The sequence below is a fragment of the Heterodontus francisci genome, chromosome 1, assembly GCF_036365525.1.
Source record: "Heterodontus francisci isolate sHetFra1 chromosome 1, sHetFra1.hap1, whole genome shotgun sequence".
NCBI classification, from domain to species: Eukaryota; Metazoa; Chordata; class Chondrichthyes; order Heterodontiformes; family Heterodontidae; genus Heterodontus; species Heterodontus francisci.
Genome location: NC_090371.1, coordinates 24,468,552 through 24,486,528, shown reverse-complemented (window position 1 = coordinate 24,486,528; position 17,977 = coordinate 24,468,552). Strand labels below are relative to the sequence as shown.

At 43.3% G+C, this 17,977-nt stretch overlaps 1 protein-coding gene across 2 annotated transcripts in view; it reads left to right on the top strand.

The window, feature by feature from the left end:
- The window catches only part of dnaaf9 (dynein axonemal assembly factor 9), a 265,646-nt gene that overhangs the window by 201,521 nt on the left and 46,148 nt on the right, over positions 1 to 17,977 (top strand). For both annotated transcript variants that reach the window (XM_068028730.1, XM_068028729.1), the window contains 2 exons: positions 379 to 537; positions 5,967 to 6,092. In XM_068028730.1, the coding sequence (XP_067884831.1) occupies positions 379 to 537; positions 5,967 to 6,092 (285 nt within the window). The remainder of the gene's footprint in view (positions 1 to 378; positions 538 to 5,966; positions 6,093 to 17,977) is intronic.

Sequence of the window (17,977 nt, the reverse complement as noted above, 5' to 3'; positions counted from 1 at the left end):
TTCAGGTTGTTTGTCTTCAGGTTTGCACTTGCTGCTGTTCAATATTCAGTGTATTCACACCTAATCTGTACTAATGCTTTGTCTTTCAACACACCATTAACATATTGTTTGCCTTTGCTCCGTGACCTTTTGGTCAGCTATGTGGCCTGGTCCAATCTGCACCTTCTCCTTTGTTATCTCTTGCCCCACCCCCACCTCACTTGTTTATAATCTGTGACTTTTCTAATATTTGTCAGTTCCGAAGAAGGGTCACTGACCCGAAACGTTAACTCTGCTTCTCTTTCCACAGATGCTGCCAGACCTGCTGAGTGATTCCTACAAATCTGAACTGTTGCATTCACTCCTCTCATAAATAATTATGGTCTTTTTTCATTCCAGGTGGTCAGTTTACCGTCAGATGCCAGATAACTGTGAGCCATTCAATTTTGGACAAATCCACCGTTATCTTTCAAGCGTTCTTGAAGCACAGCGGAATAGGACTGTTCGTCAATCTGTGTACTCACGAAAGAAAGTGAGGCTACTGATTGTTACACCAGGGTAAGTGTAATTTAGACTAGCTGGGATTACTTTGCATGCAAGTTCTACACAATGCAAGTCAAAAGGAAAAAAAAATCAGGATGTTGCATTTGGGACACCTTGCAATTGGTTCAAGAGCATCAGGAAATGTGAGAGCAACTGTTTGACTGCCTATTACTGAATGGAATCTAAACATGCAAAATAAATTGTTAAAATTATTTCTGTTATATGAACACTTATTGGACTCTGATTCAAAATCCTTAGAGTAGTGTAATTCCAGTAATATATCAAATAGTCTACATGAAACCTTGTCCTTCCCTGAAACTGTTAATGTTTCTTTTGGTTCAGTCGGTGGTAATAACATTCCAGTGCAGCCATTATTTACATGTGGGCTTAGAGAGTCAATATTTAACAGGCTGTAGAACCCAAGAGGGGATTACAGCTCACTTAATCAGAGGTTCACCTGAGCTGTATGCATGCACACTGTCCAGCAGCCCACCAAGGATAGTAGTTATAGGTGCCAACCTAACAAAGTCAGCTAACTCATCAAAGTTGAAATCAATTCTGAGAAGTTGTAATAAAAGCAAAATACTGTGGATGCTGGAAATCTGAAATAAAAACAAGAAATGCTAGAAATACTCAGCAGGTCTGGCAGTATCTGTGGAGAGAGAAGCAGAGTTCAGGTCAGTGACCCTTCTTCAGAACCCTGTCACTGGACTAGTAACCCAGAGACCCAGGGTATTGCTCGGGGGACATGGGTTCAAATCCCACCACAGCAGAAGGTGGAATTTGAATTCAGTTAATAAATCTGGAATAAAATCCAAGATGGCCATGAAACCAATGTCGATTGTTGTAAAAACCCATCTATTTCACGAATGTCCTTTAGGGAAGGAAATCTGCTTTCCTTACCTGGTCTGGCCTACATGTGACTCCAGACCCACAGCAATGTGTTTGACTCTTAAATACTCTCGGAAATGGTCTTGCAAGCCACTCAATTGTATCGAACCGCTACGAAGTCAATAAAGAATGAAACCGGACGGACTACCCTGCATCAACCCAGCCCTCTCAACCCTGCAAAGTCCTCCTTACTAACATCTGGGGGCTTGTGCCAAAGTTGGGAGAGCTGTTCCACAGACCAGTCAAGCAACAGCCTCACGGAATCATACCTTACAATGTCCCAGACACCGCCATCAGAGGTGGCAGCACAGTGGTATACCGTAGGGAGGGGTTCGCCCTGCTAGTCCTGAACATCGACTCCAGAGGTCTCATGGCATCAGGTCAAACATGGGCAAGGAAACCTGCTGCTGATTACCACCTACCGCCCTCCCTCAGCTTATTAATAAGTATTCCTCTGTGTTGAAGACCACTTGCAGGAAGCACTGAAGGTGGCAAGGGCGCAGAATGTACTCTGGGTGGGGGACTTCAATGTCCATCAGCAAGAGTGGCTCGGTAGCACCACGACTGACCGGGGTGACTGAGAAGGTGGTGAGGGACCCAACAAGAGGGGAGAAACATACTTGACCTCGCCAATCTGCCTGCTGCAGATGCATCTGTCCACGACAGTATTGGTAGGAGTGACCACCACACAGTCCTTGGAGCCAAAGTCCCGTCTTCACTTTTGAGGATACCCTCCTTCGTGTTGTGTGGCACTACCACCATGCCAAATGGGATAGATTTTGAACAGATCTTGCAGTGCAAAACTGGGCATCCACGAGGCGCTGTGGGCCATCAGCAGAATTGTACTCTCCCACAATCTCATGGCCCGGCATATTCCCTGCTCTACCGTTACCATCAAGCCCGGAGACCAACCCTGGTTCAATGAAGAGTGCAGAAGGGCATGCCAGGAGCAGTACCAGGCATTCCTCAAAATGAGGTGTCAACCTGGTGAAGCTACAAGCCAGGACTACTTGCTTGCCAAACTACGTAAGCAGCATGCGATAGACAGAGCTAGGCGGTTCCATAACCAACGGATCAGATCTAAGTTCTGCTGTCCTGTCAAATCCAGCCGTGAATGATGGTGGACAATTAAACAACTTACTGGAGGAGGTGGCTCCACAAATATCCCCATCCTCAATAATATAAAAGCAAAATACTGCGGATGCTGGAAATCTGAAATAAAAACAAGAAATGCTGGAACCACTCAGCAGGTCTGGCAGCATCTGTGAAAAGAGAAGCAGAGTTAATGTTTCGGGTCACTGACCTGCTGAGTGGTTCCAGCATTTCTTGTTTTTATCCCCATCCTCAATGATGGGGGAGCCCAGCACATCAGTGCAAAAGAGAAGGCTGAAGCATTTGCAATCATCTCTAGCCAGAAGTGCCGAGTTGATGTTCCATCTCGGCGACCTCCTGAAGTACCCAGCATCACAGATGCCAGTCTTCAGCCAATTCGATTCACTCTGCATGATATCAAGAAACGACTGAAGGCACTGGATGCTACAAAGGCGATGGGCCCTGACAACATTTTGGCAAAAGTACTGAAGACCCCTAGCCAAGCTGTTCCAACAGGCCATGGCCACTCAGCTCTTGACCTCAATGCAGTCTTGGTTCAAACATGGACAAAAGAGCTGAACTCAAGAGGTGAGGGGAGAGTGACTGCCCTTGACATCAAGGCAGCATTTGACCGTACGGCATCAAGGAGTCCAGGCAAAACTGAAGTCAATGGGAATCGGGGGAAAACTCTCTGCTGGTTGGAGTCTTACCTAGCGCAAAGGAAAATGGTTGTGGTTGTTGGAGGTCAGTCATCTCGGCTCCAGGACATCACTGCAGGATTTCCTCAGGGTAGTGTCCTAGGCTCAACCATCTTCAGCTACTTCATCAATGACCTTCCTTCAATCAAAAGGTCAGAAGTGGGGATGTTCGCTGATGATTGCACAATGTTCAGCACCATTCGTGACTCCTCAGATACTGAAGCAGTCCATGTAGAAATGCAGCACGACCTGGACAATCTTCAGGCTTGGGCTGATGAGTGGCAAGTAACATACGCGCCACACAAGTGCCAGGCAATGACCATCTCCAGCAAGAGAGAATCTGACCATCTCCCCTTGACATTCAATGGCATTACCATCACTGAATCCCCCACTATCAACATCCTGTAGGTCACTGTTGACCAGAAACTGAACTGGAGTAATCATACAAATACCATAGCTACAAGAGCAGATCAGAGGCTAGGAATGCTGCGGCGAGTAACTCACCACCTGTCTCCCCAAAGCTTGTCCACCATCTACAAGGCACAAGTCAGGAGTGTGATGGAATACTCTCCACTTGCCTGGATTGGTGCAGCTCCAGCAACACTCAAGAAGCTCAACACCATTCAGGACAAAGCAGCCTGCTTGATTGGCACCCCATCCACAAACATTCACTCCCTCCACCACCGACGCACAGTGGCAGCAATGTGTACCATCTACAAGATGCACTGCAGCAACTCACTAAGGCTCCTTCAACAGCACCTTCCAAACCCACAACGTCTATCACCTAGAAGGACAAGGGCAGCAAATGGTTGGTAACACCGCCTGCAAGTTCTCCTCCAAGCCACTGCCTAATCTGACTTGGAAACATATCGCTGTTCCTTTACTGTCACTGAGTCAAAATCCTGGAACTCCCTTCTTAACAGCACTGTGTGTGTGCCTACCCCACGTGCACTGCAGCGGTTCAAGAAGGCAGCTCACCACCACCTTCTAGAGGGCAATTAGGGATGGGCAATAAATGCTGGCCTAGACAGCGACGCCCACTTCCCATGAATGAATCAAAAAAAAATGGATGTGAAGTTGGCTGAGTGACAGGAAACAGGGCAGTAGTAAACGGTTGTTTTTCAGACTGGATGAAGGTTAGTACTAGGACCACTGCTTTCCTTGATGTCTATTAATGACCTACAGTTGGGTGTGCAGGGCACAATTTCAAAATTTGCAAATGACACAAAACTTGGAAGTATTGTGAACTATGAGGAGGATGGTGATAGACTTCGAGAGGGCATAGACACACTGGTAGAATGGGCGGACATGTGGCGGATGAAATTTAATGCCAAGAAGTGTAAGGTGATACATTTTGGTCAGAAGAATGAGGAGAGGCCATACAAAATAAAGGATACAATTCTGAAAGGAGTGCAGGAGCAGAGGGACCTGGCACTGTACGTACACACATTGTTGAAAGTGTCATGCGAGGTTGAGAAAGTGGTTATAAAGGCATATACAACCCTGGGCTTTATAAATAGAGACATAGAGAACAAAAGCAAGCAAGTTAAGATGAACTTTTGTAAAACACTGGTTCAGCCCCAACTGGAGTGTCCAATTCTGGGCAGCACACTTTAGGAAGGATGTGAAGGTAATGGAGAGGGTGCAGAAAAGATTCACAGGAATGGTTCCAGAGATGAGGGACTTCAGTTCTCTGAATAGATTGGAGAAACTGGGGCACTCCTCCATTGAGAGAAGATTTGATAGAAGTGTTCAAAATCGTGAGGGATTTAACCAGAGTGGTTTGGGAGAAATTGCTCTAATTGAAAGAAGGGTTGAGAACCAGAGGGGACAGATTTATGATGAATGGCAAAAGAACCACAGGCAATACGAGGAAAATATTTTTTTATGCAGTGTGTGGTTTGTGTCTGGAATGCACTGCCTGAGTGTGTGGTGGAGGCAAATTCAATCATGCCTTTCAAAAGGAAATTGGATAATTATCTGCAGAGAATAAATTTGTGGGGCTGCAGCGCAAGGGAAGGAGTGTGGGGCTGGCTGAGTTGCTCTTGCAGAGAGCCACCACAGACTTGAAGAACCAAATATCCCCCTCCTGTTCTGTAAACATTCTGATTCTTATTTGGAGGGGCAAGAGCAAAATCTCTGCATCCCCATTCCCTGCAGGTTGATAGTACTGTGGTGAGAAAGCAGAGATTGCTTACTTTTTGATTGATTTGCTGTGTATGAATGAGGATGCAGCTCACTGTTTATAACAAGATAAGGAAACTTAGTTCAGTAAAAAAAAAATTGAAGACATTCATGTCAAAAATGGATTAAAGGAACAAATGAAAGAAAATTCCAATAAAAATAAATGAGGACAGTTCTATTAATTTTGGGTGATGATTTTGACTCTTCCATTTTGGTATTTATTCTTTATATATGATTTTGAAACCTTCCATCCAGACCTTTCCAAGTTTAGTCTAGTTGACTTGATTCTTGATTCAGCTGTTCAAAACTGCAAAGGACATTTGAAGGTTAGGTGTACTTCAGTTCAGTTTAGAAGGTGATTAAATGGTCTAAGTGCTTAGAATGCCCTTTAGATAAAGTGCTTGAATTAGCTTGTATAATTGTTCAAATTAAAAGTCTCTACTACACAGCCCTGTTGGGAAATGCACAAGGCTGGATAAGCCTTTTCTCAGAACCCTTCAACTTGTAACACTGCAGTAAGATGTTGATGCAGTTCTTGTAACTAATTCTCAATTCACACGCACACACTTTTTTCCCTAGATACACAGATGTTATTGATGTTGTGCAGGCTATCCAGATGCATCCGGACCCTGAAATTCAGTCTGCGTTCGTCATTGGTGCTATCACTACCTGTGTTGACCCACAGTGCTCATCCATGGAACACAGGTGTCGTTAAAATGCTTACTTTATATTTTAAATCTAACATCTTTGGAATTTGTCCTCTTGTTGACCTTGTGGTAAATTGATAATGACCACTCATTTGAAATCCATGCTGAACTAAAAACTTTTTGTATGTAAAGGTTTAATGTGCTTAAATGTAAGATTCATTTCAGTTGCAGTTTACACCTTGATCAGATTTTTTAACTACTGATTTAGTTAATTGAGGCTAATCTATTAAAAGCGAGTTGGGTGCTGAGTTGAGAACTGTCATTGACCTGAAACATTAACTCTTCCTTTCTCCACAAATGCTTTACAGCATTTCTGTTTTCATTTCAGATTTCCAGCATTCACTCTATATTTTGCTTTTACTTTTCCATTCTTACCTGTCCAGTCATAGCCAGAGAATCATCTGTAATTGCTTCCCTTCCTGCTGCCACACTATTGGCTCTGGTGTCCCTCTAAGATCTATCCTTGACCTCTCCTGTTTCTCATCTGCATGCTGCCCATTGGCAACATCATCCAAAAGCACAGCATCAGTTTCTGCAAGTAGGCTGACGCCACCCAGGTCTACCTCATACCTGCCCCTCTCGAGCCTTTTGCTGTCTGTAAATTGTCAGACTGCTTGTTGACATTCAGTGCTGGATGAGCAGCAATTTCCCCCAAATATATATAGGTAAGATCAAAGCCATTGTTTTTGATCTCTGGCAGATGTTCCCTCGCCAGCAACTCCAGCTATCTCCTTTGAGGCTGAACCAGACTGGTCGCTTCTCTGGTGTCATATTTGACATCAAAATGAGCTTCGGACTGCAAATCTGTACCATCAGTATCAGCTATTTCTACTTCTGTAACATCTCGACTGCGCCCCTGCCTGAGCTCATCTGCTGATCCTCATCCATGCCTTTTTTTTAACCTCTCGACTTGACCATTCCAGCACATTCCTGGCTGGTCTCCCATGTTCTACCTTCAAACTTGAGGTCATCCAAAACTTTGCTGACGTGTCCTAACTCGCACCAAGTCCCATTCACCCATCACCACTGTGCTATCTGACCTACACTGGCTAAGCCTTGATTTTAAAATTCCCATCCTTGTTTTCAGATCACTCCATGGCCTTTCCCCTCTCTATCCGTGTCCGGCAGCCCTCCAAGAACTGTGCTCCTCCAATTCTAGCTTCTAGAGCATCTTGATTTTAATTGCTCCACCCATTGGTTGCCATACCTTCAGCTACCAAGTCCCGAAGCTCTGGATTTCAATTCTAAGGGGAGAACCTACCATCAGTGGTTAACTAAAAAAGTTAAAGATGGTATCAAACTTAATATATGCGCTGCCTGAGAACGTGGTGGAGGCAGGTTCAATTGAAGCATTCAAAAAGGAATTAGACAGTTATAGGAAAAGGAAGAATGTGTCGGGTTATGGGGAGAAGGCAGTGGAATGGAACTGAGAATTGCTCCTTCAGAGAGCTGGGGCGGAAACCATGGGCCGAATGGCCGTCTCCTGCGCTGTAACGATTCTGTGATTTAAAGAAAACGCACATCAATTGTGCAAAGATGGGTGGCAGGTCAGAAGATTGGACAGAATACAATAAACAGCAAAGGGTGGCTAAAAGATTAATAAGGAAGGAGCAATTAGAGTATGGGACAAAGCTAGCTAGAAATATAAAAAGAGTTTCCATACATATTTAAGTAAGAAAAAAGTTAAGTGAGCGTTGTTCCTAGAGAAAGCAGAAAGGAATTAATAATTGAAAATAAGGAGATGGCAGATGAATTTTGCATCAGTCTTCACTTTAGAGGATAGAAGTAAAATCCTAGAAAAAGCGCTAAGACAGGAAATGGAAGGGAGGGATGAACTCAAAATTACAATCACCAGGGAAGTGGTACTGATTGTTGGAGCTATGGTTGACAAGTAACCAGGTCATGATGGACTTCATCCTAGGGTCTTAGAAGAAAGTGAGAGAGTTGATGCATTGATTTTAATTTTCCAAAATTCCCTAGATTCGTGGAGGGTTCCATTAGATTGGAAAATTGCCAGTGTAACTCCTTTATTCAAGAAGAAAGGGAGACAGAAAGGAGGAAACTACAAGCTAGTTAGCTTAAGAAGTCAGCGTGACTAAGGGAAAGAGTAGGCAGGGAGCAGATGATGAAAGCAAAGGGACTGGTGGTCTGAGGTGTATTTGTTTTAATGCAAGAAGTGTAGTAGGTAAGTCAGATGAACTTAGGGCTTGGATTAGTACCTGGGAGTATGATGTTATTGCTATTACTGAGACTTGGTTAAGGGAAGGGCATGATTGGCAACTAAATATCCCAGGATACCGATGCTTCAGGCGGGATAGAGAGGGAGGTAAAAGGGGTGGAGGAGTTGCATTACTGGTCAAAGAGGATATCACAGCTGTGCTGAAGGAAGGCACTATGGAGGACTCGAGCTGTGAGGCAATATGGGCCGAACTCAGAAATAGGAAGGGTGCGGTAACAATGTTGGGGCTGTACTGCAGGCCTCCCAACAGCGAGCGTGAGATAGAGGTACAAATATGTAAACAGATTATGGAAAGCTGTGGGAGCAACAGGGTGGTGGTGATAGGAGATTTTAATTTTCCCAACATTGACTGGGATTCACTTAGTGTTAGAGGTCTAGATGGAGCAGAATTTGTAAGGAGCATCCAGGAGGGTTTTCTAGAGCAGTATGTAAATAGTCCAACTCGGGAAGGGGCCATACTGGACCTGGTGTTGGGAAATGAGCCGGGCCAGGTGGTTGACGTTTCAGTAGGGGACTACTTTGGGAATAGTGATCACAATTCCGTAAGTTTTAGAATACTCATGGACAAAGACGAGAGTGGTCCTAAAGGAAGAGTGCTAAATTGGGGGAAGGCCAACTATACCAAAATTCGGCAGGAGCTGGGGAATGTAGATTGGGAGCAGCTGTTTGAAGGTAAATCCACATTTGATATGTGGGAGGCTTTTAAAGAGAGGTTGATTAGCGTGCAGGAGAGACATGTTCCTGTGAAAATGAGGGGTAGAAATGGCAAGATTAGGGAACCATGGATGACAGGTGAAATTGTGAGACTAGCTAAGAGGAAAAAGGAAGCATACATAAGGTCTAGGCGGCTGCAGAAAGACGAAGCTTTGAAAGAATATCGGGATTGTAGGCACAATCTGAAACGAGGAATTAAGAGGGCTAAAAGGGGTCATGAAATATCTTTAGCAAACAGGGTTAAGGAAAATCCCAAAGACTTTTATTCATATATAAGGAGCAAGAGAGTAACTAGAGAAAGGATTGGCCCACTCAAGGACAAAGGAGGAAAGTTATGCGTGGAGTCAGAGAAAATGGGTGAGATTCTAAACGAGTACTTTGCATCGGTATTCACCGAGGAGAGGGACATGACGGATGTTGAGGTTAGGGACAGATGTTTGATTACTCTAGGTCAAGTCGGCATAAGGAGGGAGGAAGTGTTGGGTATTCTAAAAGGCATTAAGGTGGACAAGTCCCCAGGTCCGGATGGGATCTATCCCAGGTTACTGTGGGAAGCGAGAGAGGAAATAGTTGGGGCCTTAACAGATATCTTTGCAACATCCTTAAACACGTGTGAGGTCCTGGAGGACTGGAGAATTGCTAATGTTGTCCCCTTGTTTAAGAAGGGTAGCAGGGATAATCCAGGTAATTATAGACCGGTGAGCCTGACGTCAGTGGTAGGGAAGCTGCTGGAGAAGATACTGAGGGTTAGGATCTATTCCCACCTGGAAGAAAATGGGCTTATCAGTGATAGGCAACATGGTTTTGTGCAGGGAAGGTCATGTCTTACCAACTTAATAGAATTCTTTGAGGAAGTGACAAAGTTGATTGATGAGGGAAGGGCTGTAGATGTCATATACATGGACTTCAGTAAGGCGTTTGATAAGGTTCCCCATGGTAGGCTGATGGAGAAAGTGAAGGCGCATGGGGTCCAAGGTGTACTAGCTAGATGGATAAAGAACTGGCTGGGCAACAGGAGACAGAGAGTAGCAGTGGAAGGGAGTTTCTCAAAATGGAGACGTGTAACCAGTGGTGTTCCACAGGGATCCGTGCTGGGACCACTGTTGTTTGTGATATACATAAATGATTTGGAGGAAAGTATAGGTGGTCTGATTAGCAAGTTTGCAGACAACGCTAAGATTGGTGGAGTAGCAGATAGTGAAGGGGACTGTCAGAGAATACAGCAGAATATAGATAGACTGGAGAGTTGGGCAGAGAAATGACAGATGGAGTTCAATCAGGGCAAATGCGAGGTGATGCATTTTGGAAGATCCAATTCAAGAGTGAACTATACAGTAAATGGAAAAATCCTGGGGAAAATTTATGTACAGAGAGATTTGGGTGTTCAGGTCCATTGTTCCCTGAAGGTGGCAACGCAGGTCAATAGAGTGGTCAAGAAGGCATACGGCATGCTTTCCTTCATCGGACGGGGTATTGAGTACAAGAGTTGGCAGGTCATGTTATAGTTGTATAGGACTTTGGTTCGGCCACATTTGGAATACTGCGCGCAGTTCTGGTCGCCACATTACCAAAAGGATGTGGATGCTTTGGAGAGGGTGCAGAGGAGATTCACCAGGATGTTGCCTGGTATGGAGGGCGCTAGCTATGAAGAGAGGTTGAGTAAATTAGGATTATTTTCATTAGAAAGACGGAGGTTGAGGGGGGACCTGATTGAGGTGTACAAAATCATGAGAGGTATAGACAGGATGGATAGCAAGAAGCTTTTTCCCAGAGTGGGGGATTCAATTACAAAGGGACACGAGTTCAAAGTGAGAGGGGAAAAGTTTAGGGGGGATACGCGTGGAAATTTCTTTACGCAGAGGATGGTGGGTGCATGGAACGCTTTGCCAGCGGAGGTGGTAGACGCGAGCACGATGGCGTCTTTTAAGATGTATCTAGACAGATACATGAATGGGCAGGAAGTAAAGAGATACAGACCCTTAGAAAATAGGCGACAGGTTTAGATAGAGGATTTGGATCGGCGTAGGCTTGGAGGGCCGAAGGGCCTGTTCCTGTGCTGTAATTTTCTTCTTTTGTTTGTTCTTAACATCTGTTTTAGGGAAAACGAAAGAAGCTATTAAAGACATTATAGCAGGGCACTTAGGAAAATTTCAAGGTAATCAGGCAGAGTCAACATGATTTTGTGAAAGGGAAATCATGTTTAACCAATTTATTGGAGTTCTTTGAAGAGGTTACATGTACTGTGGATAAAGCGGTACCAGGTGGATGTACTTTTTTATTCATTCATGGGATGTAGGTATTGCTGGCTGGATGGGCCAGCATTATTGCCCATCCCTAATTGCCCTTGAGAAGGTGGTGCTGAGCTGCTTTCTTGAAACGCTGCAGTCCATGTAGGGTAAGTACACCCACAGTGCTGTTAGGAAGGGAGTTCCAGGATTTTGACCCAGCGACAGTGAAGCAACAACAATATAGTTCCAAGTCAGGATGGTGTGTGGCTTGGAGGGGAACTTGGAGTTGGTGCTGTTCCTGTGCATCTGTTGTCCTTGTCCTTCCAGGTGGTAGAGATCACGGGTTTGGAAGGTGCTGTCTAAGGAGCCTTGGTACGTTGCTGCATTGCGTCTTGTTGATGGTACACACTGCTGCCACTGTGTGTTGGTGGTGGAGGGAGTGAATGGCATCCCATTCACAAACAATCAAGTGGGCTGATTTGTCCTGGATGCTGTTGAGCTTCTTGAGTGTTGTTGGAGCTGCACTCATCACACTCCTGACTTCTACCTTGTAGATGGTGGACAGACTTTGGGGAGTAAGGAGATGAGATACTCGAATGTGATTGTACATTCATTTGAAAGGGTGTGGTGTAAGGAATTCTAGAGATTCAAAAACTATATCCTTAGAGTGGAGTGAACTCCCTTCCTAACAGCACTGTGGGTGTGCCTACACAGATGGACTATAGCGATTCATGAAGGAGGCTTGCCACCATCTTCTTCAGGGCAAATCGAGATGGGCAACAAATGCTGGCCTTGCCAGTGATACTCGCATCCCATGAAAGAATCAAAAAATCAAGTAGATAAAATTGTGAAGAGGCACTAACATTTCAGGTTTCAGAAATATGAGAATAGCGTGTAAGAGCATTTTTACAAGGTGATATTTAGAGCATAGTTCAAGCATTGTGCCGTTTTAAGAACTAAATTTAGAAATCATTTTTTAAAATTAATTTAGAATGAGGGCAAAGGAAGATCACAATTATTAACCACCTCAGTTTGTTTTAAACGGAGTCATTTTCTCGGCCACTTCAGAGGACGTTGAAATTCAAAGTGGTGATGAGCGTCCTTCTTTAACCACTACAGTCCATCTGTGTAGGCACACCCACAGTGTTGTTAGGAAGGAAGTTCATTCTACTCTAAGGATATAGTTTTTGAATCTCCAGAATTCCTTACACCACACTCTTTTAATTAAATGAATAAGTTGCTGGCTTGTGCAGTGTGTATTGTCGTGTGAACACCAGACTGCAAGCTGAATTTTTAGAACAATCTGATAGCTTTCATGGTTAGATTTTTTTTTCTTGTGATAGCCCACAGTTACCAGATTTATTGAGTTCGATTTGACTACTTACCATAGTTTATTTGAATTCAGAACATGTGGGTTGTTACTCCAATGTCATGCTATTGTTTACATATATTTTAAAATTATGAGGCATGTGAATAGCGAAAGACTATTTTAGGGTTGTCAATTTAGAATCATGGAATTTTGTGCCCTAAAAGAAAATTATTTGGTCTGTGCTGTCAGCTCTCTGAAACAGCTATCCACTTTGTCTTGTTAACCTCCTGTGATGTAAATTTCTCTGGTTGTTTGTTTTCAAAAAAACAACCTTTAAACCCATTTCACTATTTGTTAGGGAAACCAATTCTCATTTAGAAATCATAGAAATACAAATTTAACAGCGTAGAAGGAGGCCATTCAGCCCATTGTGTCTGTGCTGGCCGATAGGTAGCCATCCAGCCTAATCTGACTTTCCAGCTGTTAGACCTCAGCCTTGTAGGTAAGTGCATATCCAAGTGCTTTTTAAATGTTGAGAGTTTCTGCCTCTACCACACTTTCAGGCAAAGAGTTCCAGATCCTGAGCCCCCTTTGGATAACAAACATTGCCTTCAAATCCCCTTTAAACCTCCTACCTCATGTCCTTAATCTGTGCCCCCTGCTAATGGACCCCTCAACCACTCCATGTGGACCTATCTTAGATGCAAGATAGCTTAAATAGATCTAGTATTGTGTAATGAAGCAGGGTTAATTAGCAGTGTCATAGTATAAGATCCACTGGGAAACCTTGATCCTAATACAGTTGAATTCCGTGTTAAGTTTGCAAGTGACATACTCCAATCAAACAAGAATCTTGATATTAAACAAAGTCAATTACGTATGCATGAGGGGAGAAGTGGCTAAGGTAAATTGGCTAAATAAATTTCAAGTTATGGCGGTAAATGAACAGTGGGAAATCTTTAAAACAAAAAACAATTAAAAATATTCAACAAAAATACATTCCTTTGAAAGACAAAATCTCAGCAAGGAAGACCCATCTGTGGCTCACTCAAGAAGTTAAGGATAGTATTAGATTTAAAAAAAAGGCTTAAAATGTTTTTTAAAAAAAGTACTAAGTCTGAGGATTGGGAATATTTTAGAAACCAGCAAAGGGACACCAAAATGAAATGTTGATTTTAAAAAAAGAAAAAATAGACAGAGTAAAGTAGCCAGTAATATAAAAACAGATTGTAAGAACTTTTTATAGGTACATCAAAAGGAAGAGAGTAGCTAAAGTAAACGTTGGTCCCTTAGAAGCAGAGACTGGAGAAATTATCAAAGGGAATGAGGAAATAGCAAAGACATTCACAGTAGAACACACAAGTTCTATATCAGAAATAGACAGTATCCTAGGGGCTAAAAAGAGTGAGGAAATTGAGGAAATTCATATCAGCAAAGAAATCGTATTTGAGAAACTCCAATATCTCCAGGACGTGATGGTCTACATGGGTTCTACAAGAGAGAGCTGCAGATATATTGGATGTACTAGCTATGATTTTTTTCAAAATTCCTTTGGGTTGGGGAATGGTCCCATCAGATTGGAAGTTGGCAAATATTAAACCGCTTTTCAAGAAAGGAGGGAGAGAGAAAACCGGGAACTACAGGCCAGTTAGCCTAGCATCAGTTTTTGGGAAAAGTGCTGGATCTATTATTAAGGAAGTCTTAACAACGCACTGAGAAAAGCACAGTATGATCAGAACAAGTCAACGTGGTTTTACTAAAGGAAAATCTTGTTTGACAAATTTATTAGAGTTTTATGAGCATGTAACCAGGGTAGAAAAGGGGAACTGTTAGATGTAGTATACCTGGATTTCCAAAACGCATTCGATAAGTTGGGATAGATGATTGGTTAACAGTTAGGAAGCAATGAGTGGGCATTAATGGGGCATTTTCAAGTAAGCAGGTCGTAAATAGTGGAGTGTTACATGGATCAGTGCGGGGGTCTCAGCTATTTGCAATGTATGTTTGACTTAGATGAAGAGACAGAGTAATGTATCTCAGTTTGCTGATGATACAAAGGTAGGTGGAAAGGTAATCTGTGGGGAGGATATAGGCTGCAAAGAGATATAGATAGGTTAAGTGCATGGGCAACAAGATGGCAGATGGAGTAAAATGTAGGGAAGGGTGAAGTTATTCACTTGGGTTGTAAGAATAGAAAAGCATCATATATTTTAAAGGGTGTGAAACTGTTAAGTGTTGATGTTCAAAGAGACTTGGATGTGCTTGTACAAGGAACGCAGAGAGTTAACGTACAGGCACAGCAAGCAATTAGGAAGGTAAATGGCATGTTGGCTTTTATTGCAAGGGGATTGGAGTACAGGAATGAGCAAGTATTGCTACAATTGTACAGGGTTTTAGTGAGACCACATCTGGAGTACTTTGGCATTTTGGCTTTCTAATTGTCCATTGATTTCTCCTCTTACTGTATCACATGTCATTCCTTGGCCGGACAGAGGATGGCCACTTGGAAATCCTTGTTTTTTGCCGGTCTAAATCTTTTTCTACTAAAAGATTACAAGAACTGCTGCCGTGTTGACCTATTTGGCTGTAAAAGCATTAATTCATCAAAAATATTGGATTAAATTGTATATGGAGTTTGTTTCTTTCTCCATAATGGTTTTGGTTAGCTGAACCAGCCAGCTGAAAATCTTAAGTGCACTGATGTTGAACATAACTTGTTTTGTTGCATTTTTTGCAATCCTTTAGTGATGGAATTATTAAGTTTTATAATCTCTGTAATAAACATCATACTTTGGACAGATCTGGTTTCTTTTGCTGTCTTATAAAGGATGTAATGAAGCTGCTATTTTGGACCTGAAACTTGGTGTAAACCAATTGAAATAATTGTTGAATCTCAAATCTCAGTGTTGAGTTGATTGCCCAAAAGGAAGGAATTTGTAAATAGCATGATTTCATTTTTAATATGAGTAGTTTTGGTCTCCACATTTAAGAAAAGGATATACTGGCATTGGAGGCAATACAGCAAAGGATCACGAAATTGGTGCCTGGGATGAGGGGCTTGTCCTATGATAGGCTAAGTACATTGGGCTTGTATTCTCTGGAGTTCAGAAGAATGAGAGGTGATCTCATTGAAACATACAAGATTATAAAGGGGCTGGATAGTGTAGACACTGAGAAATTATTTCTGCTGATTGGGGAATCTAAAATATGGGGGCATCGTCTCAAGATAAGGGGCCAATCATTTAGGACTGAGATGAAGAGAAATTACTTCACTCGAAGGGTTGTGAATCTTTGGAACTCTCTACCCCAGAGGGATGTGGATGTCCTATCGTTGAATACATTTAAGGCTGGGATAGACAGATTTTTGGTGTCTCAGGGAATCGAGGGATATTGGGAGTGGTCAGGAAAGTGGAGTTGAATCCTAAGATCAGCCATGATAGTTTTGAATGGCGGAGAAGGCTTGATGGGCCATATGGTCTACTCATGTTCCTATTTCTTGTGTTCTTGTGACCCCTCATAATTTTATACAGTTCAATTAGGTCTCCCCTCAGCCACCTCTATTCCAAGGAAAACAGCCCTACCCTATCTAATCTTTCCTCATAACTAAAATTCTTCAGTCTAGGCAGCATCCTCGTAAATCTCCTCTGTACCCTCTCTAGTGCAGTCACATCTTTCCTACAGTGCAGTGACCAGAACAGCATGTAGTACTCAAACAGTAGCCTAACTCATGTTTTATACAGTTCCAGCATTAGCTCCCAACTCTTATATTCTGTACCTCAGCTAATAAAGGCAAGTATCCCATAGGCCTTCTTCACTACTTTATCAATCTGTCCAGCAGCCTTCAGGGATCTGTGAATGTGCACTCCATGCAAGGTCCCTCTGTTCCTCTACACTTCAGTATCCCACCATTTATGGTGTATTCCCTTGCCTTGTTGGCCTTCCCCAAATGCATTACATCTCACTATTCTGGATTGAACTCCATTTGCCACTGTTCTGCCCACCTGACTAATCCATTGATATCTTCCTGTAGTGTACAGCTTTCTTCATCGATCACACGGCCAATTTTTGTATCATCTGAAAACTTTTTAATCATACCTCCCTACATTCAAGGTCAAATCATTGATATATGGTTTGGCCATGTGAGCCGCATGGAAGATGGCAGGATCCCCAAGGACACATTGTACAGCGAGCTCGTCACTGGTATCAGACCTACCGGCCGTCCATGTCTCCGCTTTAAAGACATTTGCAAACGCGACATGAAATCCTGTGATATTGATCACAAGTCGTGGGAGTCAGTTGCCAGTGATCGCCAGAGCTGGCAGACAGCCATAAAGGCGGGGCTAGAGTGTGGCAAGTCGAAGAGACTTAGCTGTTGGCAGGAAAAAAGACAGAAGCGCAAGGGGAGAGCCAACTGTGTAACAGCCCCGACAACCAATTTTATCTGCAGCACCTGTGGAAGAGTCTGTCACTCTAGAATTGGCCTTTATAGCCACTCCAGGTGCTGCTTCACAAACCACTGACCACCTCCAGGCGCTTACCCATTGTCTCTCGAGACAAGGAGGCCAAAGAAGAAGATACCACAAAAAGCAAGCGACCTAGTACTGAGCCCTGCAGAAGCCCAGTGGAAACAGCCTTCCAGTCACAGAAGCATCCAGTAGGGCGGCACAGTGGCGCAGTGGTTAGCACCGCAGCCTCACAGCTCCAGGGACCCGGGTTCGATTCCGGGTACTGCCTGTGTGGAGTTTGCAAGTTCTCCCTGTGTCTGCGTGGGTTTTCTCCGGGTGCTCCGGTTTCCTCCCACAAGCCAAAAGACTTGCAGGTTGATAGGTAAATTGGCCATTATAAATTGTCACTCGTGTAGGTAGGTGGTAGGGAAATATAGGGACAGGTGGGGATGTTTGGTAGGAATATGGGATTAGTGTAGGATTAGTATAAATGGGTGGTTGATGTTCGACACAGACTCGGTGGGCCGAAGGGCCTGTTTCAGTGCTGTATCTCTAATCTAATCTAATCAACCATTACTCTTTGCTTCCTGCCTCTGAGCCAATTTTGGATTCAACTTGCCCCTTTGTCTTGTATTCCATGGGCTTTTACGTTTGTGACCAGTCTGCTACATGGGACCTTATCAAAAGCCTTGCTAAAATACACAGAGACTACATTAAATGCGCTACCCTCATCAACCCTCCTTGTTAGCACCTCAAAAAATTCAATCATGTTAGTCAGACACAACCTTCCCTTGACAAATTCATGCTGATTGTCTTTGATTAATCTGTGTCTTTCTAAATTAAGATTTATCCTGTCCCTCAGAATTTTTTCCAGTAATTATCCCATTACCGAGGTTAGGCTGACTGGCCTGTAATTCCAGGTCTATCCCTTTCTCCCTTTTTAAAACA